Source organism: Plectropomus leopardus, chromosome 19 (genome assembly GCF_008729295.1).
Source record: "Plectropomus leopardus isolate mb chromosome 19, YSFRI_Pleo_2.0, whole genome shotgun sequence".
NCBI lineage: Eukaryota > Metazoa > Chordata > Actinopteri > Perciformes > Serranidae > Plectropomus > Plectropomus leopardus.
Window position 1 is genome coordinate 17,587,333 of NC_056481.1, and position 26,619 is coordinate 17,613,951.

Genomic DNA, 26,619 nt, shown 5'->3' on the forward strand with positions numbered 1-26,619 from the left:
AGAAGAGAGGGGTGTGAGAAAATGCTGAGAGAGTCAGAGGGCGGTGGAACGTGGCATCTACCACAGACATGAGACAGACACATGTTGGTGCATTGCTGAAGTTCACATTAAGAGAGACAAAGACCAGAGATACTTAACATGAAAATATGGAAGGAAATGATGAAACCACATGGGAATCAATGGACAGATAGACAGATTTGTATTTGGGGAGTTTATTATCATTCGAAGAGATTAAACTTCCATTGGTACCTGATGGGACTCATCCCAGCCGTTTTCATCCCGCGTCCCTAGCTTCGCCCTGTAATACAGCAAGGTCTCGCAGCAGGAGGTGTCGCCCCCTGTCAGTACAGTGTGGTACAGTGGGGTCAGGCCACAGCGGTCTTTGTAGTTTGGAGACGCTCCAAGGGACAAGAGAGCCTGGAAAGAAGAGATAAAAAAAAAAAGAATTACTTCTCTAATGTGTGGGTGTATATATTCTGTCTGTATGAGAAAATGAGAAGGAAGGAAGGAAGGATGCAAGGAAGGCAGGAAGGAAGGCGGGAAGGCAGGATGGATGGATAAACAGATGGACAGTAGATTTGTCTAGCCATTTTTCAGTTGTAGAACAATTTCTCACACACACTGTAGTATGCCTACACACACACACACACACACACACACACACACACACACACACGTGTTTACAGGTAAACATGTGTGAGACATATGAGCTATGTATGTATACATAAATAATGGATAGATAGATAGATGGATATATGATAGATATATAATTAGATAGACAGATAGATGTGACTTTAATTCAAAGTTCTTACCATCAGCCCAGCGTGATTGTGAGCCCTGACAGCTTTGTGCACCGGTGTGAAGCCATCTCTGCTTCTGAAGTCCAAATGAGCACCACCCTGAACCAGCAATCTGATGCCCTCCACCGGCAGGCCCGACTGCACTGCCACAGAGAGCGGGGTCTCTGATCCCACAGAGGGAGGCAGGGGGTCAGGAGAGATGGCAGGTGGAAAAGTGTGAGTGAAAAATCCATCCTTAGATACTCTGATAGAATTTCATACCATCACCCAGTGCCACTTAGAAAACTGTTTATTGGACATCCGAAATGAATTCAGTCAAAAATGCAACTTGCAGAGAGAGACAGAGAAAACGGATTGTGTGCAAACTCACCTCCACTGTCAGGATCATGAAAATTTGGATCGAGACCTTTATCGAGGACTTTTGCCATTTTCTCTATTGCTCCAGTCTGAATATAATCCAGGAACTTCTTCAGACTGGCCTGAGAGAAGATTAGGAAGGAAAAGATTGTCTGAGTGGAAATGAATGTTGTGCACCAGAAATATTCAATAGATGCAAGAAGAAATACCTTTGTGCTGAGTTTGGAGAGCGCCTTTTCATCCAGATTCGTCTGTTTATAAACTCTGGTTTTGTATCTAAACTGAGGACCAGAAAAAAGATAACACATGAAAGCTGTGATTCATCAAACTGCAAAACAATTTAGTATATAATATAAATAAATAAATAACAATTTAGTAATAGTGGACATAGTGGAAATAACAAAAGATCATTATTTGTGCTGCAAATCTGTACCTCAGATTAATGTTTTATGATCTAAATATTTTTTTAGCAGAAAGCAAATCTGGGAATCAAAACTAAGTAAAAAGAACTCAAAAAATGATGGCTTGTGCTTTTTGAGCAAATAATTACATTTTGTTCATTTCAGCATTGCAGCTTACTCTTGTTAACCTGCAGCTAAACACTCTCACTGTTTCCAGATAGTCATTCTCCCACTCAAAGTCACTGGAACACCTCCATGAGTTAATTATTTTGAAAAACAATCTAATTTTGTTGTCTGTTTCTTGGAAAAAGCTCAATCACATGTACAGTAAGGCCGCACTGGAAATAGGGCTGGTAATCGGCACTCAATACCTTTAAGGTATTTAACAAAAATAACCAAGCCCCAAGTAGTATAGAAACGTCTCCATTCAAAGATACCTACATTCGATTGTTTTTGTATCCAGATCTAGAAAAAAATTACTAGATTGGTGCAGGAAAGACTCAAAGTTAATGGGATTTTTGATTGTTTTTTTTTGTTAGGTGCCTTAAACAACGTCTGTTGATAACAAGTTTAAGAGACTTGAAGAGATGTTAAAGTCATGTGACTGTAGTGTTGTGTAGTTAATAGCCTAACATTAGTTTTTTACTTCTAGAAATAATTTAAATGGTGTTTTCTTGAGATAATCGTACTGAACAAAATGTATAAGCATCATTATGTTTTGTTTGCCTGCAGAGTTTATTTTCTGAAATAATCGCAAATCCAATGGAAAAATCCCATTTGCTTTTTGTTAAGGGAACCAGGCCGAAGCCAACTTCAGTGTCAGCCTACTAATAAAGGTCTTATGTGCAGTATTCTATTTTCATGGTTATACTCGCAGATAAACAACACAATTTTTCTTCAATGCAATGTGTGACTGGCCCATTTATGGATAAGCTACTATCCTGTCCAGTGGTGTGGTGAAGTCAAGCACGGTGATTTGGCAGTTAAGTGTGCTGTGATGCCACAAGCGTGATCAACAATACACTTCCAATACCTCCAGACACTATACGCCTGTGGAAACTGGGGCATTTTACACAACTAATGCTTTCATTCACACCATGGGTATTAAATTAAGCAGAAAAAAGGTAACAAATGAAGAACTCTATTGGTATTGGTATTGTCACTTTAAAGGTATCGTAATGTTTTATAAATGTCTTCATAAAATTAAAATTGTGCCTATAAATGAATGAAAGTTAATGTTGATTATTTATTCTAATTATCATGAAATATCTTTAAACTATCCTTAAATATCTTTTGCTCACAAAGTGGGCAGTTTTCTTTTAAATACAGCGAAAGCTGCATAGAGCCATATACATCATCGGATCTGACATGCAGTAAAGCCTGACATTGTTTAAACACAATGTACTCACTGGCATGTCCTGACAGGCTATTTTACCTTCCTGACCTTAACTGAAAACTGTGTATTTGTTTGAATATATTGTTTTCTATAGATATTAATGATATACATGTAGCAGGACTTTGTAGATCGTTCTTATGTGGTCCTCCAAATGTTTCAGAGCTTCCTTTATTCTGCCATGAATGAAAATTAGGTGTTTGAATTCAAAACACTGGTCTAAAACATGCTTCAGAGAATCAATCCTCAAAACCCCTTTGAGTCATAAACATAACATCCTTCAAAAGATGAATTCACCGAGATCATGTGGGTTTGCCTTCCGCTCTCTCACCCTCTCTCTCTCTCTCTGAATGGGAGACGTCAATGAAAACCACCTGACTGGATATGCTGTCAACACATCAGTATTGTGCTGTGATGGCAAACCATTGAGGACTGTGTAGGTGAGAGGAGAAGCTCTTTTTAGCAACTGAGAGCTGAACAGAACAACATTATGCACCTCAGACAGCCGGAGAACAGCCGCATATTTCAAGCACCAGAGGTGTGTTTGGACAACATAAAGGAGCAAATTGGCATAATGCTTTGAAATAACTACAATTTGCTTATTAGCTGGTGCAAAAACTAACAGAAATGACAAAATACTGTATACCAGCAAATACTGTTCTTGTTCAAGCACTGATGTGATTCAGAATGGCATTGCTCGTGTTAAAAATACATCCACTCATGGAGCTGTGAGATACATTCAGCTGAGGAGCAGTGTTTAGTTACAGGGCCTCATCAGTCCACAGACATGTCCTCATCTGGAACCCTGTCAAGAATGTAAACACCCTGGTTTGAAGCAAAACCCTGAGTGTGGGATACTGTCTCAGCCCCACCCAGCTTATCAACATTTACAGCTGCTGGACCACCAGAGGGCACTGTGAGATAATTCTATCACACCACCATGTCTTAGTATTGATGTCATCTCACAGCCCACTTGCTAAAAAAGTGGAGACATATAATCTAATTTGTATGTTACATAATGCACAGGATGCAATTAAATCTATGAGGTGGATATTAGTTTTGCCCAGATTTGTTCATTTACTGTGTTCAACATGGGAATTTTAATAAAAAGTCATTTTTGAGTAATTTGTCTGCAATTTGAGAACATTCCTTTTGGTTTTTACTTAATTATGAGCACTAAAGTTTTCAAGTTATGACGCAGTGCAATAGTTAATGTACTCAAACTACAAAAGCTAGAAAAGATGAGAGATTCACAAAAATAATTTGAACCACTGCTGCTGTTATTTAACTTTTTTTTCCGAATGCAATTTGAAAATGACAGCAATGATGTTTTTCTTTAGGAGCAAATAACTTAATAAACAACGTAAACAAACAAGTAAAAATATAAAATAAAACAAATATATATGTATCGTGATAAAGACACACTCAGTCAGAGCAGCAGCTACCACTAAGGAAACAGAGGTCATGTCTTCTTTGACTTTTGTCTAAATTTGGAGGGTTGTAGCAATACTTTTTGGATATTTTATAGGCAGATATTTTATGGGGTTTTTTTTATACTTAGTATATTGAATTTTTACAACTTTGAGGCCAACAAGTAAATACATGAATTATTTCCCCTCTAAAATGTTATTCCTGGTAGTGTGGAGGAGTCTCCAAACAATTATAATTTAATTTTCAGAAATTAAATTCATAGGCAATATGACTGAACAGCTAACTGTAAAAAGACTTTTTTTTAGCATCAAGTCAGACATTTTTAGTGGGTGTTGGTGTTACAGAGATACCCCTGTAATTCTAACGTCCTGGCTATAGCTTTGCACTAAGTCACCATGCACCCCCCCCCCCATACCTCCAGGTAAGGCACCCCTTTCTCAAAGGTCTGTGAGTAGTCTCGCAGGGCCCGCTCCTCCTCCAGGAACTTGGCGTCCCGTCCATCTCCAGCCGGCTGGAAGAGGCCATAATTGTAGACGTCCCACAATGACTCGCTGAGGGAGCAGATGATCTGCTGCTTGGCGTTCCACACCGTGCAGTCCTGGTCAAACTGGAGACACCTCTGACAGACACACAGAGAGCACAGGTCAGCGTGGAGGTCAGCTAATGTTTCTGTCAACGACACCTGCTCTGAATGACTTTTACTTTTGATACTTTAAGTGCATTTTTCTGATAATACTTCTGTACTTGCAGGACTTTCCCTTGTAATTTTATAATGTGGTATTGCTACTTTAACTTATAGGGGAATTATGCCTATTTTCAAAATTCATACATTTTATTCCTATGGTCCCATGGTCAGTAAACATGAACCCAAATTCAAAAAATAGAGTTCTAAAACTCAAATGTGTGATGTTATAGCATACATAGTCTGGAGCTGCTAAGTTAACAATAATTTGGGAAAAATGCTGTAGATGACACTGAGAGCACCTAGGGGAATGTCCTGAGTATATGTGTACATTTTCTGTTTCAGAGCTGAAAACACTAGAACAGCATAAAGCCTGTTTGGGTCCACAGAACCCCATTCATTGTCTATACAGCAGCTCTAGACTTAATACTTGATGACATAAGTTTGAGACTTTGTTTGAAAGAGAGTCATTCATATACACAGATAGTGACTGAATTTCCTATGCCAAGGAAATAAAATACTGGAATTCCTAATTTATTAAAGTAAACGGTCTGAATACTGCAAAGTGCTAGGCTTCATGATAGAAGCTATAGCCTGTCTTGGTCTCTCACTGTTTCTGATTTTGTCTTCTTTGGGTTTTTTTCTCTCCCAAGGAAACAAGATCATTTGTACCTCTAAGAACTTCTGAAGAAAAGTCAATAACATTGAAACAGCAACTAATTTAATGGTAGTATTTGCGTCTGTAAACCTGCACGCATTTATATTAATACACACATTTGCGGATAACTTAGTTTGGTTAAATAGCCGACCAATGGCATTTTATTATTATGGATTAATAATGTAGTGTGACTGTTTTAAGATCAGTCTGTGAACGATGATTGCATGAGAATGTGGTGTGTGCGGAATATGAATGCATTACCTGTAAATAATTAATCATCTGCCATATTCATGGAAATAAGATGACTTACAGTCTGTCAGTGCTATCAGGATATAGGGGTCTATTTATTTTCACATCACTTTCTCTCTTAACCCTTCATGAGGAAGTAAATATTTTATACTAGCATAAATATTAACCTTTTGTGCTATATTCTTAATATCTCTGGATGCGTAATGTCAGATTTATGCCACAATCCTGCAGAGAAAGAACAAAGTAGCTTAAAGAGAAAAGCTCCTTTGCCTCTTTCTATATATCTGTGCGTGATACACTAGAAGCTCACTGGCCTCAGTGAAAAAAACACCTTGGGTGTATCATGTGTATGTGGTATGCTTAACTAGATTTCATGCTGATTTGTGCACTGCCAATTCCCTTATATTATTGTGGGTTTTTTTTTTGCATTTTCCACAGAAAGACCATCCTTTTTGTCCTTTTCTTATTAAAGTCTGGAGCCTGAGGACAGAGCCGACCGGGAGCAAGGCTTTAACAACAGGGCTGAGAGCCCTGAATGAGATGTATGCATCCATGCTATTGCTCCATTTCAGAGAACTGTAAGTAAAATTGCACAGCTCAGCACACTTCCACATCCCTCTTTGCCCCCCACCCCCCCGTGAACCCCCCCACCACCACCACTACTAGGTTGCACTATATGATAGTATAACCAACTCTATTGGCATGGCAACCAGTTCATTAGTGAAGGCAGGCACCCGTTGCCGTAGCAATGTCTTGGTGGTCCCTGGGAGGTAAACCACATGATGAGGATGTGCGTGTGTATGCACATGCATATAAGTGAGCTGCGAAGTATATGTGTGCGTTATGGGAGTGCATTTGTTTTGTGCATATAAATTCACAGCGTGCGTGAAAGAGAGAGATCAACTGGCTAATCCCTGCAAGAGAAGCCTAAGGTAATGTAAACACTATATTACAGTGACACTTCTTTCCCCATCGCTCTGTTTTCTGAGATCTTCCGGGCAGTATTGGTCCCCACTCAGGAGAGGTATAAGGAACTTCCCTGTGCAGTATTATGGTTTTTAGAAATGCATATATCCTCCTTTTTGCTTATTCACTCCCCAACTCTCTCCTCATAGCATTTACTCCCCTTACTCTCTTTAACTAGCTCCCTCCCTCTCTTCATCTCTCCAAATTCGGCTCAATATTATTTCAGCTGTGAGATTCCGAGTGGGGAGTGTTTGTCAGAGCTGAACATGATGCCTGTGGCTGATGGAGAGAGCAACACAGACGGCTTCCACATATTCCTTCCTTTACAGCGTCACTCACTTCCCCAGCTCTCCCCAAACTCATTAAAAACCTATTAGATAATTAGCAATTACTGTTATATTGAGGGCAGATTAGCTGACATGTAGAACGGTCGGCATGTTCAGGGAGTTGGAAATGGAGAAAGGGAGATTGGGGGAGGGCTTAGAGTGGGGCACCCATTCTCACCTGGATATGGCGTGCGTGGGCTGGCCAATTCTCACCTGCTGCCACCGTACAACTGAGAGCTATGTGTGAATTGATACTGACTTCAGTTTTGGAAACTAATTATGACCATGCCTGACCCAAGGCAGATGCTTACATGGTGTTGCTGACTGAATATGTCAGCCCTCGCAGGTTGCTCAACACAAGTCAGGCGTGTGTTTTTTCCTGCTTCCTTTTGGGATTCATCCCTGGGCTTGTGGGATGACTGGAATGGAAAACGCTTTGAAATAAGAGATGTGCTTGAACATTTGCGCACACTATTTGGCTAATGTGAAAAAAAAAGTATGCATCAAGCACCCATGGGTTCTTCTCTGCAACTAATTTGAAACAGATGTAGAGTCAACACTGCAGGAAATTATGGAGAAATAAGTAATGAAAAAAAGTTTAGTTTAGTCTGTACTTGCACAAAGATCAGATTTTGGAAAGCTTCAATAACCCAAATGCATCATTTCTATCATTGCTTTTTTATGTGTGTCGAAATAAAAAAGACAAAAACAAGTTTTCGCTTTAACATATCTTAATTAAGTAAATGTTGACTGCACAACGTAATGGCTGTAGAAGAATGACACCATCAGGTTTCCTGTAAGCCTCACTTTCACTATGCAATTTTGTCTGCCACATAGAGCTACAATCAGGTTAAAAACAAGCCTGACCCTACATGAACCTGCATAGTTTCTGTCCAAGTCTGAAACAAGCTCAAATCAATGCAGAGATTTTGAGCCTTAGCCAGATTAAAAATCTATTAATCTATTAAATTCCCAAATTTCTATTGTAAAAAAACAAAACATTTAATGCAAGCTAAAGTTAACTACAGTTTTCTCAGTGCAGTATCAGATATTTGTAACAAAATCTCCAACATGCGCCCAAAAATGGTTTTATGCCATACATATTACGGTAAATAGACCCTATATAACATTTCTCTTTATTAATGAGAGACAGAAGTCTGGATGAGTTAATGGCAACACAGCTCATTAATCATTTATGATATTACAGCCTATAAGTCCTGCATTAAAAAAAATAAAATAAAATTAGAGTGAACACGACCCAATTTAAGCCTGGGGAGTTTTTAAAAAATTACAGCATGGCCTGGCCTGAACCTGGCTGGTGAGTCACGCACATCGGATTTGGGCAGAGAATCAGAGGTTTACTGCTAATAGAGACAATCTACTGGGAAAATAAAGCCTCCATTTAAGGCACTAAGGAAGTGCGTCAACCATTTCCCAACAAAAACAGGAAAAGCTTTTGTTCTCCCCAATATTTATTTGTAGCTATCCCCAGTTGCCAAAAAGTGTCAGTATAGGTTATGTGCAGTTACTATCCCCAGTAGCAGAAACAGTGGATGGTGGAACAACAGAAGAACTTTAGAAACTGTAGTAGTTACTAGGCTATAAGAGAAAACGGAAAGTGATCCAACTGTCTTTGCGACAGCGGTGCAAACAATAATACCTCTTGAAAACACTAGAGGGGGAAAGTTAAAAGTTGTCTGTATCCACTTTACAGCTCTCTCTTTCTCTCTCTCTCTCTGAGGCAGTAATACCAGAGAGAATTGGCTTGAACTACTTCCTCATTTGGAAAGACCTCCAGTCTGTGCCCTGTTTGCTATGGAGATTTTTTACATAGATAACTAAACTTTTTAAAGTTTAATTTTGATTGAGCTTGATGGTTCTTTAACACTTTGAAACCTTGGCAAATTGGCTTAATTTCTTTAAAAACCTTGGGAAAAAAAGGCAATGAGCAACAAAAAACAGAAAGATGCAAACGTTATCAAGAAATAACCTGAAATTTGTGAAATACATAAATATATCTATATATTTTTAAATGTAAAAAGTGTTTAAAAATTATAATTTTGTAACAGAAATACTTCATTAATAAGTAATTGTGATAATTATAAATACAGTAATTTTTCCCTGGCTTTTAAAAATTAATTTTCGTAACCAGTTACTGTGTAAAACATTAATTACCAAGTTGCTCATTGCCTTTTCACCCATGTTTTGCAAAGAAAACAACTGGCTCAGCATTCAAAATTTTAAATATTTGTGAAAGGCATCTAAAAGCAGCACAAAAATGTGGTTTCAAAGGATTAACATTTTTTTCTTATGATTCTAACAAATTCTATGTATGAGGAACACTTTTCTCACAAGTTTTTTTTATAAGGCACTGACCCGGGCGACATAATCTTTTTCTGCCTTAACTCTACTGAATCTTTGGACTTGTTTATTTTGTAGATCAAATTGTATTTGGGGGTCAAAGGGAACTTCTGATTGTTTCTTGTGTGATGGTCTTTGTTTCATAAAATCTTTAAATTGTGTTTGGTGTTTTAATGAAAATGTGCACCTACTGTTTGTTTGATGTCAGGAATTCCAATGCGGAACACCATCATGGTCAGGTAAGTGTCCTCCATGGGAGCCATTGTGGTCATGCTGCGCTCCATGAGAGCTCGTCTCTTCTGGAGCGCATTCAGGCCTGCGTGATGAGGCTGCTGATTGGCTGCGATGAGATGATGCTGTTGCTTATTGACAGGTTGATGATGTAGCAGGGCTTGATTGGACATATATGCGATACCCCGGTTGCCCAAGTTGCCTGGCCTCAGCGGTCGTTCTGCTCTCTGTCTCCCAACCACAATGGCTGCTGGTTTCAGCACCTCACCACCTTTCCCTTCCCAGGATTGTCGTCCTCCCGTCATTTCCTTCTCCTCCGGACCCTCTAACCCTCCATTCTCCGTGTCTCGTCCATCTTCCCCTTCTCTGTTTTCTCCTCCCTGCTCCTCTTCCTCCTCCTCATCCTCCCCATCTTTGTCATCCTGACCGGGATAAAAGTGCTCATTATTTCCCAGCATCCTTTGCTGTGCAGGGGGTCACTGCAGAGTGGGCTGAGTGACATAGCTGTCATGGAGACAAAACATGGCTATCCCATGAGACTGGCTTCATCCTTAGAAACATGCTGTAGGAAACAGGCAGAGAAGGAGGTAAACATTGGTCATTTAACTCTTACACTGATAGAGTGAACTTAGCAGAATTAGAAAGTATGTAAAAAGACACGTGCAAAAACTAGAAAAAAAAACTAGCCACCGGCAATGCTAATAAGTCCACATGTGTGAATGAGCACACAGCTGGTCCACATTTTCCATTTAGCCACTGGGAATGCATCGGGGAATAGCAGGCTGATGAAAGACAGGCTATATATAAACTCTGTGAATTTGCATCACAGGTTCTTTGCAGAAGAGAGTGAGTTGGGTATGAAATTTAGCTTCACATGAGGTCAAGATCATTTGTGCTAATGGCGCCGACCTACGTCTGAGGCACAACCCAGGGCTAACAGCTAAATGTGAGCTCCTTAAAGGAAAATTCCACCCTCAGATACACTGCAATGCTGGTGTGATTCTTAAATGAGGCGTTGTGATTGATCTTTTGGCATACTCACTGTCCTTTCACCTGCTGCGATCATGTCGACATGGTTCAGGGATATGATACAATGCTTTGTGACAACCTCTAGAAAAGTGTCTCAACTTGCTGTACAGCTATAACAGCCATAATAAGAGCAATATATCTGGCATTATACTCAAATAAAAGGTGGTTTACTTGCGCAAGCAAGGTTATGGATTGGTAATTTAAAAATGTAGGGATTGTGCATTGATTGTTGCAGTGTGGAAAGCTTACGGCCAGGTGAACCTGTCAATATTTCACATAAGCGGCAGTGATTTTTTTAAAAAATCCTCAAACAAACCTTCACCTGCACTTGGTGAGAAGTGTTCGATTACATACAGAATATGTAAATTATTTGGAGGCAGGTTTTTACTTTTTCTTCAGTTTGATTCAATTAGTTCTAGTGCAAACAGGTTTATTTATTGCTTTGTGGAACTTGAACATCCTGTTAGCTTCATTGATACTGTACATGATATGTTCCCTCCCCAACTTGTAAGCTTTTACAACCAGCCTGGATGCCTTTAAATGAAAAGACCAGGGGGCAAGTTATCTGGATAACTTATCATTAGTCCGCATTCTAGATTTAAGGTGCTTTTGGGGAATTACTCAGCAAAGGTGTCCAGACAACTCTACGAACCTGGTTCCAGGATAACACATTTGAGAGTACTGGCATTCGCTTAATGGTTGTTGCATTGTTTAAGAATATGCCAAACTGAATTTAATCTGAAGTGTACTGCAAAAATGCAGAAGCTTTTCCAATAGAAAAAAAAAACCCACAGTCACACTCCTTAAAGGGGTAATAATGATTTTTTTTTTAAGTGGAGCTATATGACATACTTCAGTATGCCATAGTCAGTGTATTACCTTCAGTTGATGGCTGTCAGCACGACTCTACTTTTTCGGAGCGGGCAGGAATACCACCATGGAAGCTAAGCAATGTACTGCTATGAATGGGGGCAGCAGCAAAATGTCTTTTAGCCACCTAAATGTAAAAAGATCAATGTCAGTTTAAGTGTATGCTGTATTTAGAATATCCTGTGATATGACCTGTCCAGGGTCTCCCTGCCTCTCGCTCAGTGTCACATACAGTAGGCTACAGTCCCCCCATGGCCCACATTAAAAAAACCAGTTACTTACAATGGATAAATGGCTTTAAATTATTTTCACCGCTTTAACTTGCAGTCAGACTGCCTTTTTCTAATGGCAAACTCTGCTATGCATCTACATCTATGCTCTCTTCAATGCCACCTGACTACTGACAAAAACGCAAGTACACGTTGCAGAGCATGGGAGTTTCTGGTCTACCTCTGACTTGATTGGTTAGTTAGTTTGTGCCATTGTGAGACCTTGGAGAAAACGAACTGGTCCTTTAAAGTGTCACAGAATAACACAAACAGACTAAACAATCATCAGCAACTCCTGTGTTCTGCAAGGTAAAATTACTGTTTTTTGTTAAAGGAGCCTGTTGGCATTGAGGAGAGCGATGCAGCTGCTTTAGTTCCACCTTAGAAAGAGTGGTCTATTGCAAGGTACAGTAGTAAATGTTTTCTAAATATAGCATACACTTAAGCTTTTTATAGGTGGCAAAAATATGTTTAGCGGCCGGCCCCTGTCCACAGCAGTTCACTGATGAGGTCAAAGAGCTCCAACAACACTTGTAGTTTAAATAACTTTATTGGACCGATGCGTTTCAGCTTGTGGCCTTCATCAGGGTTATCTGGATGATCCTCATCATCACCCGGATGACTGATGAAGATTTAGATAGCTTTAACATTTCTGGCCACAAAACTTTACTGCCATTACATGAAAATATCCTGACTGACATGATGTCAGGTCTACTGTGTTTGGCAAGTTATCTGCATGAAAAATAAAGTACTATCAAACAATAAAATGGGCCCACAAATACAACTTGCATCACCAACAACTGCTACTAGTAACTTTAAAACTAAAATAGTGTCTTAGGGTGGATTTTTGCTTTAAGATTATTCTCATTGCTTCACTGTTTCAGATTTGGCATACTGGCGCCTCCATATGTTCTGTCCTGGTTTTTCTGTGGTGAAGTCTGGCTACAGGGGCTTTGCCATCATGCAGATCTGGACCATTGCCAACAGCCGCCTTAATGATGGTGAATGACGCAGGGAATCTCCCACTGTCTCATTGGTAGTTTGGTGCTCTGAATATCATATGAGTTGGGAGTCTGAAATAGATGGGTATCAGGACAGATGGAACTCAATAAAATATCAGATGAAATTAGGGCACAGATCTAAACCCATTCAATCACAGAGTACCAACATGGAGAGTCTATCAGTTTTTAGTAAAATATGTAGAAAACATGGTGCTGATGAGGGTTAAAGGGGCATTAAGTGATCTATGACTTTTGACTTATCAACCTCTATCGGTGACCAAGGACATCAACAGGTGTCTGGGACAGCTTACAGTGGCCTGAAATCGACATAAATAATTATGAAGAGATGAAGAAGCTGGTCAACAGCCAGAGATCCAACAGAAACAACTGATGAAGAGGTCATAAAGTATATATTAAAATACTGTTACAAGAGGATTGCTTTGTTATCATTCTTGGCTGGAAAGCAAATTGTCCTTGCTTGTTTGCAAACACTGGCTCTACTTGTGATTGTAGTAAAGTTGAAAATCTGTGTCTATACTGGGTTGGGTATTGTTTAAAATATTACAATACCAGTATTCTTGAAGAGATATTGACACCATTAGAGTACTTCATTCCATACCCCTAATGTGAATGGAGTGGAGTGTAGTATAGACATACTTTCCAACATTTTGGTGGCATCTCAGCACGCTAAAGCGACAATGCCCAGCTGACACTACCAAACAGTGATTAATAGGTTTGATGACGTTTCTGTGTTGGTGGGAGTTTGTTGGAACTGTTTGGACTGACGGCTTGGTTCTCGTTGGGAATCACAGGGTTGAGTTTATGAACGATTTTAAGTTTTGGATTTAAGTGTTGTGCATGTGCATTACCATTTCAAATAGTGAACTTAATGCTTCAGTTATGAATTTGACTTATGAACTTGAACGTGAGCGTTCTTCACTCCCACATCTGTTAACAATGCTCGATTTAGGGCAACTGGCACATCAACACAACATCAGCATGGCTAGTGCTAATGGCACTTCATACAAAGCAGCTGGCGGTACTGCTGAGACCAGTTTATATGGATATTTGAAGGGACTTTTGTGAACAAATCAGTACAGATTCCAACAGAAAAAATTCTCACATTTATATATAAATTGTGACTGCTGGTTTTGAACATCAGCGACATCTGCAGCAAATCTGAAACAACACATCAAGCTGAAGCATCTGACCAGTCTCTGAAAGTATCTATGAGTTTATGATGATCACAAAATTGTATTTCATTAAGAAAAGGGTGAAAATACAATGGTTCATTTTTGGCACTGTGAATTTAGTTAAAATTCAAACTGAACACAAATGTTAACTTATTTATTTTAATCTGTGTGAACTGTACTTTGAGCTTGCTCTTATGAAGTGTGAACATGCACAACACTGTTGGATTTTGGTTAATCTGATCAATCAATGTTTAGACTTGTGTAAATTGGCCTAGATTGGCCTAGAAACTGGTCGGTATGTCTACAAAATCCAGCCAAACTCCTGCAGCTTTACACTACAATTTATTTCTCGCAATGGAACAATTCAAATGATAGTTACTGAAACTTTCAAAACAATCATATTTTAAATGCCAAAATTAAAAAGTCTGCAGTGTTTGGATGATTGACCAGATGTATGCAAAACAATCCAAGCCTGGCCTGTTTATGTGTCAGTGGCCAAAAGGAAGTCTGCTAGCTGAGCATTTCTGAGCAAAAGAGTGATACCACAGAGAGAAGAGGAGTGGCTGTGGTCAATCCCCCAAGATGCTCCGAGAATGACAGGGTGGGCCACTTCAACACAAACACAATGTCTGTCAGAGCAAGTGAACCCGGAGAAAAACTGAGAGACAGAAACGGGGGGAGAGGAGAAAACGGAAGGATGGTCTGAGAAAAACTGTAACCATTTGATGAGTATCTAACTACTTACTATAGACTGATGTGATAAATGACTAAACAAATGTTTTGTCTGGCACTTATGAAACTTTTTTTCATTAAGGTAAATTTAAGGGTCTCTGTGCCTATCAATCACCATAAAAAAGCTCAGCTGCTACAAATGGCCATTATTTTTAGAGAATAGTGCACTACAGGACCCTCCACTGGCCATTGTTGTTTGCATGATTTACATTTTTACATCTACAAAATTGATGTATCATTTTTAAGCCCAAATACCTTTCTAATCAAAAGCTAACAAGCTTTGGAGATTAACACTATCATTCAAGTACACCAGGAGGGAATAGGGGACGTTGATTTATGAACAAAGTCTCATCAAATATTGATCAACATTGAGTCTGCACTCGGCAAGATAAGGAACTAGAGGGACAGGCTGAGAGTTGATGGAGCCTAATAATTGGGATGTAAAAGCGAAAGGGGAATACACAAGAGAGAAAGATGGAGAGAGTTGTAGTTTGCATAAAGCAGAGTAATCAGATTGAGAGAAAAAAGGGGGTGAGAGGACGGCCGTGACTGGAAGAGGAATGAGAGCGAGTGGAGAACTGAGCCAAAATCTACAGTAACGTGAGGATAAAAGTAGGATGACAGGATAAAATTTTGTCATGTTTAAAATAAAGCGCTATTTGATTTCACATTCTAACTATGCCAATCACACCTCCTGAAACGCCCTCCTCAGCCTGTACAACTCATAATGGACGTCACAATTCGTCTCGTCTGCCTTCCCCACCATGTCACTCAACTCCTACACTCTGCCATAACAAATAGCTCAGACTTAGTCAGTTCCTTTTAGCCAGCTGTTTGGCTCTCCTGTCCCTGTGCTGGCCATCAGCTCTCCAACTATTTTTGACTTTTCTTTCTCTTGGGAGAACGCCGGTGGTGGAGAGGAATGAGTTTTACTCTCTTGACAGAGCAGTCTTTCTGAATCTTATGTCAGAGGCAGAAAATTTTTACATTGAAGCTCTTCTTTTTTCAGCCACTAACTTAAATTTTTCTTCAGTATGACTTATTGGAAGTCAGCAAGGCTTATTTTACCACAGTTCACCCCAAAATCAAAAAAATATAATTCGCCTTTTACCTTTAGTGCTAATCATCAGTTTAGCTTGTTTTGGTGTGAGTGGCTGAGGTTCTGACATATTGGCTGTAAAGGTGTCTGCCTTCTCTTGGATATAATTAAACTAAATGGCACTCTGTGCTGTAATGTTAACTAGCTCATGGTAAATGATAAATGGACCTGCACTGGTATAGCTCCTTTCTAGTCCTCCAACCACTCAAAGTGCTTTTTATGCTACATGACACATTCACCCATTCAAACACACATTCACACAGTGGTGGCTGATACCACAAAACAAGGTTGATTTCAAGTCCATTTCATTTGTAAAGCCCAATATCACAAATTCAACAAAGGGCTTTACAACATACAACATACAACATCCCAAAAATGGTAGAAACCTCAGGAAGACCGACTGAGGAGTGATCCCTCTTCCAGAATGGACAGAAGTGCCATATATGTCATTTTTACAAAACAGGTCAACATAATGAAATTACAGTCATCAGTATGACCGAGCTGAGTGCTATCTAGTTCAATCATATTCAAGAGGAGGCAAACATCTCTACAGCTGATATCTCCAACACTCCTCAGCTCACACCAAAAAAATCTAAATTGATTAACAGCAGTTTAAAGTAAGAAGAAAAATACACATTTTTGATTTTGCAGTTAATTGTCCTTTTAAAACCAGATTCAATTCCTTATTTTGCTGTAAAGGCTACTTCTTCAGATTGTGGAGATGCTCTGCAGAAAATGCAGGCCACCACAGACAGATAACTTTCAGAAATAAACCACTATCTTGTTGTGTGCAAGTGCAAGTTTGTGACTCAAATGTTTTGCTCACACTTGTCGTAGCTGATACAGTTGTATCAAACTGCTGTACATTACTTTAACCTTGAAACATCTTAAAGTCCTGTAGTCTTAGCTGTTGTGTGTAAATAATATGAGCAATGTGAGTTTGTCTGTGGCTGAAATCTGCTAAAGTCAGTCTGTGAACATGATACAAGGGCTTTTATAGTAGCTTGACATTTTAAAAGTTTTTAATGTATTCCTGGGTAATGAAAGCATCACCTATATACTTTTTGTGTTTTCTTGATGTGCTGCAGTAAAAGAATATGACACAAACAGGAAAATTCATGCTAAAAAGACTAGCACTGAAAGATACTCATTTGTTTTGTCTAACTTGGACTGTTCATGTTTGCTTCAGATAAACTTTGAATCTATTTTTACGGAGTTATGACTGTGGATTTTGTCACCCGTCACAAACACTGGAAGCACATTAGGAAGTGATCTGTTCATGGTAGTATGAAAGTATGAAAGAGGAATAAGGACAGAGGATCATAGAGACTAAAAAGAGACAGTCTTCATATGTTAACCTATCCTTTAATGTCCAAACATACACTATGATATAATTTTCTCAAATGATTGCTTTATTTCTGATCTTATGGGCTCGTAACTCAAAACCTGGATGAAAATTTCAACAGTCATGCAATGTAAAAGTAGAAAACAGGGACATCTGAAGATTTCAGAAGTTGGCGAGCTGGTCTGCCCAGGGGAGACCAAGAGAGCAGCTTGACTTCTGATGATTAGAAGCCATGTGGAGAGTCAGAGAGAGGATTTCGATAGATCTGGGCCGACATGGGTCCAGAGAAAGTAAGGAAATGGAGTGAGAGTAAGATGAAGAATCAGGAACTGATTAATCATGATAACGAGGACAGAGATGGATACCCTGCTTGAGCACCTGGAAAGTCGAGATGGATGGACGGAGAGATTTGTAGAGAGAGGTCACTGATTTCTCTCGTCTCTATTCGTCTTTGCCTTTCCTGAGTTCTTTTCTGTGCAGTTCATCATCCTTTTTGCAAAGCACAGCAAAATTGCAATAATGACTTTGAGGCTCATTTGGTTGCTTTAGTCCTTGGGGTTCCGTATAAACAAAACATTATGCATGTTTTGGCTAATAAGTCAAACTCAAGTTTACTGCAGTGCAAATTACACACAAAAAATAATGGTGGATATCTTGGACTCATTTTAATGTGTCATCCTTTTTTCCCACTGCATTTTAAATGATAAATTACAATATGATTATCTTCTGTTACAATATCTAACTGTCACTACATATATTATCTGTGTGTGCTCTGCAGAATTTGCTGTGATAGCTGGTGTGACAGTGTTGTCTGTGTGCTGCAGGGGTTATTTTCATCAGTCTCGAATGAATATTCACTCAAATCACACTATGTACTATAAAGACCTTATGGACAGTCAGGTCAACTTATACTCATATTTCCACTTTTTGTCAATCTCTCTCTCATCCTCTCACTCACTCATACTCTCCCTATGTAGGACAGAGCATGTGTATAGATATATTTTCAGTGTATCGGTCCCCGGAAAGTAGAATTGGAGATCATCCAAGGAACAGATTGTCCCACTTTTACGTCCTGCAAAAGTGGAGCGGCCAAGTTCTGTCCTCTATATCCCTCTCTTTCACTGGGTCTCCACCCTTCAGCCTCTTTCACACCGCCAGTGACGAGGAACCGTCAAGAACACTCTAGGCCTACTCCAACACAGGATGGATGGGGTGAGTCACTAAACTGAGGGGAGAGGGCTTGGTTTTATATGAATGGTGCATCACTAGCCATCAGATCTGGGGGTGGCGCTCTGACGTAGTAGTTTAAGGGGGAAGAGCTAAACTGGGGTATCATATGTGGGTACTGTGTGTAGCCTCAGCACTCGTTAAAGTTGACTCCAAAGCATAATAAAGTGGGAAAATCTTTTTAAGTTTTAATGTCTTTTTTCTCTAAAATGTGGGTCTGCAACAGGGGGTCTACAACCCCTAGGGATTCCTCAGAGTTACTGCAGGGGGGCTGCCTTTTTGATAATTTAGGCTTAAATTTCAGTTCTTTTTTTCTTGTCTATTTTTATTTAAAATGTATCAGAAAAAACTCTAACTTCTATGTTAGCCTACAGGAAAAAAATTATTCCTGGGGCACTCTATTGGCCAAAAAAGTTGTTTACAGTAGAGTAATTATACTATCCAACAAACATTTAAATTATAGTACACAACACTAACCAATGAATCCATGTGTAATCATGTAAGCAAGCTTGCTTTTATAAATGGGCAGCACTTACCCATAACACTGAGGTGAACAAGTTAGCAAATATTTACGTACTATTGAAACATAATTGGCCAGTCAGCTGTGATATTATTCCAAGTGTAAGCATGCATGTGAGCCACAGTGGATCACAGAGCAAGAGCCTCTGATACACCGTCCATCTCAGAAACTGCTGTCAAAAGTGTAGTGAGTGAGGCTAATGCACCTAGCCATGCTTTAACTGCTGTTACATTTGCAGCAGCAGGCCAGCGCATACAAAAAGATTTAGAGTATTATCTCAAGTGCAACTCAATTTGACACAATGCATGAAATAGGGGGTCCCTGCTCCATCTCTCTTTGAGCTAATGGGTCCTTGACCTGTAAAATGTTGAAAACCCAAGCTCTTAAACATAAAAAAAAAACAAGTTTATTGAGGAATTTAACTGATTTGTATGCTTTCCTGCTGCAATGACAGGGCTTGGCATTTTCAAGTGGTAATTAAATCTGTGCTTAATAAAATCTGATGAAACGCAAGTGCTTAACTGACAATCATTGCGCCCTTCATTAATTTTACAGGCAGATAACAACACCAGTGATACGTTCATCTTCCATGCATCCAAAGATTCTGGCATTTCCCTCAGCGAGGGAAGTAATTCTCCTATCCAACACAAACAGACAGCTGTTAGTCAATTGCATATCTGATGTTAATCTAGCAAAAAATGGTAACCCTGCTAATCAGTAATTAAGTGGATGATTAAAATAATTACTCCCAGATCCCCATTTCACAATAAACATCCTGCTCCTTTGATCTGCGTTCCAGCTCGATCCTCCCCATCGCCATCTCACCAAGGACGATCTTTTTTAAGAAAAAGGGGCCACTTCATAGGTTACACACAGCTCGCCTGATGTTCCAAGCACGTGTGCACTGCGCATACACACATATACACATGACTCTTAAAACAGCACTCAAACACATCTGTCCTGGAAAAACGTCTGGCAGAAAGTGGCATTAAGTGCCAGACCAGTCAGCTTGAGCTTGGCTGGCGGTCTCGTGTAGATCAAAGTGGGCTATCTTTCCCCTCAGACTGGATATAATTGGGTCAGGTGGAGCGTGCGCTGAGGGCCTCACTTGGGCTAAACTTGGCTGAATGGGCTGGGAGACCTCAATGCAGCACAGATTTAGGAGTGAACATCCCCTGCGCTATTTATAAGACTTCCCCCTTCCCGTAAACATTGTTTGATACAGTAGCTAAAGCTTCTTTGTCCTACTATAGAAGAGAAATCCCTATTTCAGGATTTCTCATTTTCAACTTTTTTGGGCCCGTGACCCCATTTTTCGTAAGTCAAAATTATGTGAATCTGAGTATAGACGGATCTGGGGAAGTTCCGCAAAAATAAGTACAATTTTGTTTGGTGTTTCAGTTCAATGATTAAGTTATAAGTAACTACTGACTCTAAACCAGATGCGCTGCAGTTGATTGTAGTGACCGCAGCTGTTGAAAACACCAACAGAACAATCCCAAATCTAGTCAACCCCATCTGAGAGTGGGATAGCACCTCTAAGATTGAGAACCTATGAACAAAAAACCATGCAAATGTGATTTCATTGGCACCTTCACTCTTAATATTATTATTTTAATGAAGCACAACTATTGCAGTTCAATAAGCTCAATGTGGGCCAATATGATACACAGCGTTCCTGTTTAATGTTGATCAATTACATAAAGTGTTACCTTCAGCTATGAATTAAATGACACCACATCCCTGGTTGATGTGCACATTTCTGTGGCTGCACCTTAACCAAACTGAGGTATATGACACTGATTTGTATCGGTGTAAAACTGCCAATAAATAATAACTAATACAGCTGCAACACCTGAAATGCATAAAAATAAGTTGGTGCAATGCATGTTTAAAGGTAAAGATTTGAAGTTAATTTCATGTAAAACAAATTTCTGTTTCACTCTCTACACATGATATGACAGAAGGTGTATTAAAATGTCATGAAAACAGAGACTTCAAAGGCAACTGTGCAGCAGGTTGCCTTCTATTTCAACAAAAGACAGAGGGAAGCGCAGATGTAGAGTCAAAACATTTCTAATAAAACAGACCATCTTTATAATTCCTGGTATCAAGTAACTTTTTCAAAGGCAGCTTCTACTTTTTAAACTTGTCCCAGAGCTCCTAACAAAAGACCCCAGGCCTCAAATACAATGAAAGCAGGCCAAAGACAAACTAGTCAGACACACAGAGATGAGTGTGGGATTAAGGCTTTAGGGTGGATTTTATGGCAGATAAACAGCCACAAACAGACTGCCCAGTAGTGACAGTTTCACTTACCTTGCACGTCCATTGACATAAAAGGTAACACTGAGAGACAAAAGTCAACAAGATACTAATAAATGCTGTTAGACATGGCTGACAAAGTGAGGACCATGTCGACGCCTGTCAGGCACCATTAGAGTTCGTCCACCTACCATGTAATGGGCTATAATTGGCTCTACAGACAGGAGGACCCTTCATTCTTAACTTTATACAACTTATAACACTTCTATTATTGCTGTATACTTTGAATTGTCAAGAAACCTGTTTAACGAAACCAGTAACATCTACAATCTTGAAGCATGAAAGGAAGCGAAAGCATGAAGAAACCAGTGTTGTAGTACTCAAAATCTAGTCTCAGTCCTGGTCTCGTCTCGGACTCAAACATACTTTTACTTGGTCTTTCCTTGGTCGGGATTTGATTTCAAGACTGGTTATGATCACAAATCCAGGGTGTCACTACATTGCCTATGCAGAAAAATTATTATTGAATAGAGATTAAGTTTAATTCAGTTTTTCAGTTTTGTTTGCTCATAGAAAACAAAAAAAAAAATCCAACATATAAAATGAATCTCTGCAATGCCTTTTGAGTGATTTACCGAGACACTTCTCACTGCACACTTTCATTCACACATACATAGTATGGCAATAGGAGAGGTGAATGAAGAGGAATCTTTATTTGTTTTCTGCAGGGTTTTTGGGGTGAATGTGGATCTCAGACCAATTTTAGGAGTGCCTATTGTTTGCATGTCTCACATTTTATCCTAAGTGTGCTTTGCAGTGTGGGACTCACGCTGGTCTGCTCTTGTTCTTGTCTCAATACACTCTGGACTAAATCATGACTTGGTCTCGGTTTATGTAGTCATGACTACAACATTGGAAGAAACCCTCAAATACATGTTGCGTTTTGTATCAAAAGGTACCATCGCCTGTTTTGAGAGAGCATCTGTATAACTGGAGGTAAGATGTTGGACAAGAAAAAACAAAGAAGGTGATAAATGTGCACTCCCCATCCAAGATATTTAATGGAAAGTGTGTTCTTTACACCTGCTCTCGACTCTAATCAGATCTACACTACCTTGTTATGACCCTGAATTAAGCCAAAAAAATACCAGCTAAAGTGCCACCTGACCCTGCTGGCTTGAAACAGGCTGCTCAGCAGCCCAGAGGCTGGATTGAATCAGCAAACAGTGAGTTTAATGAGGTGAGACTATTATATAACTATAGCTAAAGTTATATGACCACCCACTTGTGCTATAGCTCTGTCATCATATGATGTATTAGTCTCCCGTTTTCATGTCATCAGATTTACATATTAAGGCTCTAACTGGTGCTGCCCTGCTTTAAAAGCTGCCAAGTGCACAGTAGTGTTTCCTGATAAAGTCCCTGTAATCAGTGCATTTAAAATCCAGTTGTTGCTCTCTGAGCCATCTGTGCACAAATTATCTTAAAGTTGTGTTCAGAAATTGTAAAGCTAGAGCTATTTTAGTTCTTCATAATGGTGGATGTGTTGCAGTTTGGCTGGCTTCTGTTTTCGTGGCTTACGGCAATCCTCCAGATCTTTCCCCTGGGGGAAATCTCTCTGTATGTAATAATGAAAAGCCTGCAGAGTCAGGGGAAACAGCCCTTCTCTCCCATTCCATCTTAATGAGCACAGCAATGAGACTATGTCAGTTCTACAAATAACAATTAGAAGTTCATTAAAAATCATAGGAGAGGATAACTTTTATTTAAACATTAAATTACTTCTCAAGGTTATTTGACGATGTCACTTTAAATGTCACACAGAAGGTGTTCTCTGGCATTTCTTTGCACAGACTTGGTGGCATTGTCCTTGAATTTATGCTTATGAATATGTGTGTGTGCAATGGGCACGTGTGTATTGGTTATTTTTTTAGCTCTATACAGCTGTAGCCCAGTTTAATTTCCCACGAGACTGATTTAAGGAACATTTTGTTGTGGATTTTGCATTTCTGCTTCATGGATACAATAGTAGCTTACAGCTAATAGAGTCTAACTGTATTCCTCCACAGCAGTGAGCTGTCACTGGAAATATTCTCTCAGCATGTCTGTCTTTTGTCCTACACTCTACATAGCAAACCCTGGGGAATTAGTGGACTATATAGCATTGTCACATCTGCTACACTGACCAGCCTGTGTATCGACTGCTGCTCTTCCTGCAGAAATTGCAGAGGACAGAACAGGACCGGGCAGGGAAGAACAGCATGAGGCAGGATAGGATGAAGTGGAAATAAGTAGGCAGTGGTGGTGGAAATTTTTCTGAATCAGAGAAACACACACATCTCCTCTGACACATAAAGCTTTCAGGCCAATTCAGTGAATTTCATGTCTTTCATCTTCCACTCTATTGTTTCATAATCACACTCTCTTTTGGCATTACCCACACATTAGGTATAATCACTCAGTCCCTCTCTGGCATTGATAACGTCACCCAGCGCTCTTTGTTCTATTATGATCAATTGTTCTGAGTTTCTCAGGAAGCCATTAATCTTAGTGTGCCCACTCTGCTTTAAATTGCCTAGTTTATTTTCTTCCTTTTCCAAATGAATTCCCCCAGGTGTACTTCACCAATAAAAAGAAATGTGCTTTTAAAGCCAGTATTGCTTGTTGTGCATTACACCGTGCAGGGCAGGTCTTAGGAGGCTGTGCAAAGTCAATTATGCTGTATTTAAAGGATGAAAGTGCACAGAACTGGAGAGGAACACATGCAGGTGTGTGTGTGTGTGTGTGTGTGTGTGTGAGAGAGAGAGAGAGAGAGAGAGATAGTCAGTTCTCTGGGGTCCTTCAAGGGTTTCCACCTTTCCACCATCTGACACCATAAATACTGTGAGCAGGTAACGATTTTGACAAGTCTCAGCGAAAGGAGTGTGTGAAATGTGGGTGTTGATGAGCTCTCGTTTGATTCTGTTAAATGTAATGCAACGCTGTAAGTGTCTGGATGGTTTTAATGTCAGCATTACATAAAGGTAGGCTTTACATAAGCACAAGTATTAATGTTTCGTTCTCCAAACTCCCAGACTCCCAGAGTTCTACCTTATGTTATCGGCATCAATTATTCCCCCATTAATTCTGTGCATGTCTCACTGTAAAACAACAGGTCGTAACCTACTTTGTAACTGTGGGGGAGCGGTTGTAAATTACTGCAATGTACAATTCGGATTCATAATGAACATGGAATAATCTACATGAAAGAGGGTCTTAACTAGGCACAAGGGATTTAATTATGGCCACAGAGTTGGATTCAGCATGAAAGGCTCATTTAGAGAAATGAACTTTTCCACCATCACTGCCCACTGCAGAAAAAAGCCTAGCAGTAATCCTTTTAGTTAGAATGTCAACTCAGTGTGTCTTTTTGTAATTTAATTTCGATGATTCACACTAGAAAACAAACCTACATGACCTTCATTACAACTGCTTTACACCTGTAAAACTTATAAAGCTTAAATACACATCAGCAAGGCACACTTACTCATCAGTCTTAAAGCTGTTTTGGAGTGATATTTGCAATTATTTAAGCATTTTCTTTGAAGGCTTTGTGATCTTTGAAATTCCTCCTCTGTCCCACTTTTGCCCACCTACATAAAACATGGGAATCAGACCTGAGAGGACGCATATCCCCCCTTCTCTCTGTCACAATTTCAGCAGCACCCACTTCTTTTTGTCAAGCTTTATGACTTTCACTCTCACACACCTTGCTGCTAAAGATAATTTCTTCCTTCTTTGTGTGCCCTCTACTTTTAAATGCATGTATTTTATAAATTAAATTTACAGTTCACACTATTCATCTATCATCACTGCATTCTATAATTTTTCACTTTTTTGTATTACAAACACTTATCATTATTTTCAGACACAATTCACACACAGTTTTTCTTATTTGGTTTTCAATACAAACATAAAATTGACAGGATAAATAAACATTAAAAAGTAAATACCTTTGAGTCTGCAGTTCAGGCTGTGTTGCTCCTCGTTGTATCCGCAGTGACCTCCTTCATAAACCACAAAGAGAGTGAAAAAAGAGGGCCGGGATTAGAAAACGAAAGAAAGATCCAGTTGATGAAAAATAGATGAGTAAAAAACAAGAAAAAGTGATTTGCTTTTTCTCTTTCAAAATCACATTTTCATGCCTTCTAGTCTTTTAAATGTGCATCGGTGCGAGCCAGCCTGAGCCACTGTATTGTGCAGCCTCTCTTTCTGTTTTTCATTCACATGCACACTTTCACCTACTCTATGCCCCGGTATAGCAGTCTCTCTCTCTCTCTTTCCCTCTCTATTACACACACATTCATGCACTCTCTCTCCAGCGTGGCGTACTCTCTCTCTTACTTCAGCTGTTAGATTGATCTCTCTCCTTCGTTCTCCTTCCTCTCTTTGTACTTCCACTGTGTAGTGACTCTCCACCATCCATCTGTCAGTAGCTCTCTGGGTTCTCTTTTCGCACCCAAGTGCTCTCCTATTCAATTATCCCCAATTTTCTTCATTACTCTCTCCCTCTCTGTCTTTTTTGGTCTCTCACTGTTCCACCACATTTCAGCCTCTCCTCCCTCTCTTGCTCATTATTTCAGTCACTCCATCAATCAAACGCACTCACACTCGTCCCATGATGTGATTCCCTCCCCTCAATCTTCCCTCGTCTCACACATACAGTGGATGGATTTAAGCCACCTCTTTGTCCCTCTTATGTCTTTGATGCTGAGAGGTCACAATAGAAATAAAGAAAAGGTGTTTTTCCATTCATAAAATGTGGGTTTATTCAGTAAAATAAAAGATGATGGATACTGCACCCACATGTTGTGAAACAGTCCAACAACGGTCATGAACTGTCTAGAAGGCGACCGCCTACTGGTCTGACTTTGAATGAACTTGAAGGAGTGATGTGCTGTCGTTTCAAAGGGTCTATTCACCTGAATCCCTTACACACAAGTAAAAAAACATATTTTCCCAGTTACCCCTTGTGGTGTCTTGCCATGCAGACATTTCTGTTTTTATTAGGTGAGGTTTTCAAATACTTGCTGCTGGGACTTCTGTCTAAATCCCAGTGCAGTGAAGCTGAATAGCATTTTTGTTTGTTATGCTCACCAGATTGAAAAATTACATTTGACTCAACAGCAACAGAAACAATGTCCCAGTTATTCTGGGTGATCCACAGCCCTTATG

At 39.6% G+C, this 26,619-nt stretch overlaps 1 protein-coding gene across 1 annotated transcript in view; it reads right to left on the bottom strand.

Moving 5' to 3' along the window:
• Nucleotides 1-25,452, bottom strand: part of LOC121958391 (SH3 and multiple ankyrin repeat domains protein 1-like) — a 52,733-nt gene extending 27,281 nt beyond the window's left edge. Inside the window, exons 1-7 of the mRNA XM_042507286.1 lie at nt 25,398-25,452; nt 9,816-10,417; nt 4,798-5,001; nt 1,367-1,438; nt 1,171-1,279; nt 813-964; nt 250-417 (exon numbers count right to left, since the gene is read on the bottom strand). Coding sequence (XP_042363220.1) covers nt 250-417; nt 813-964; nt 1,171-1,279; nt 1,367-1,438; nt 4,798-5,001; nt 9,816-10,313 — 1,203 coding nt within the window. The 5' untranslated portion in view covers nt 10,314-10,417; nt 25,398-25,452. The remainder of the gene's footprint in view (nt 1-249; nt 418-812; nt 965-1,170; nt 1,280-1,366; nt 1,439-4,797; nt 5,002-9,815; nt 10,418-25,397) is intronic.
• Between the last annotated feature and the right edge of the window lie 1,167 nt (nt 25,453-26,619).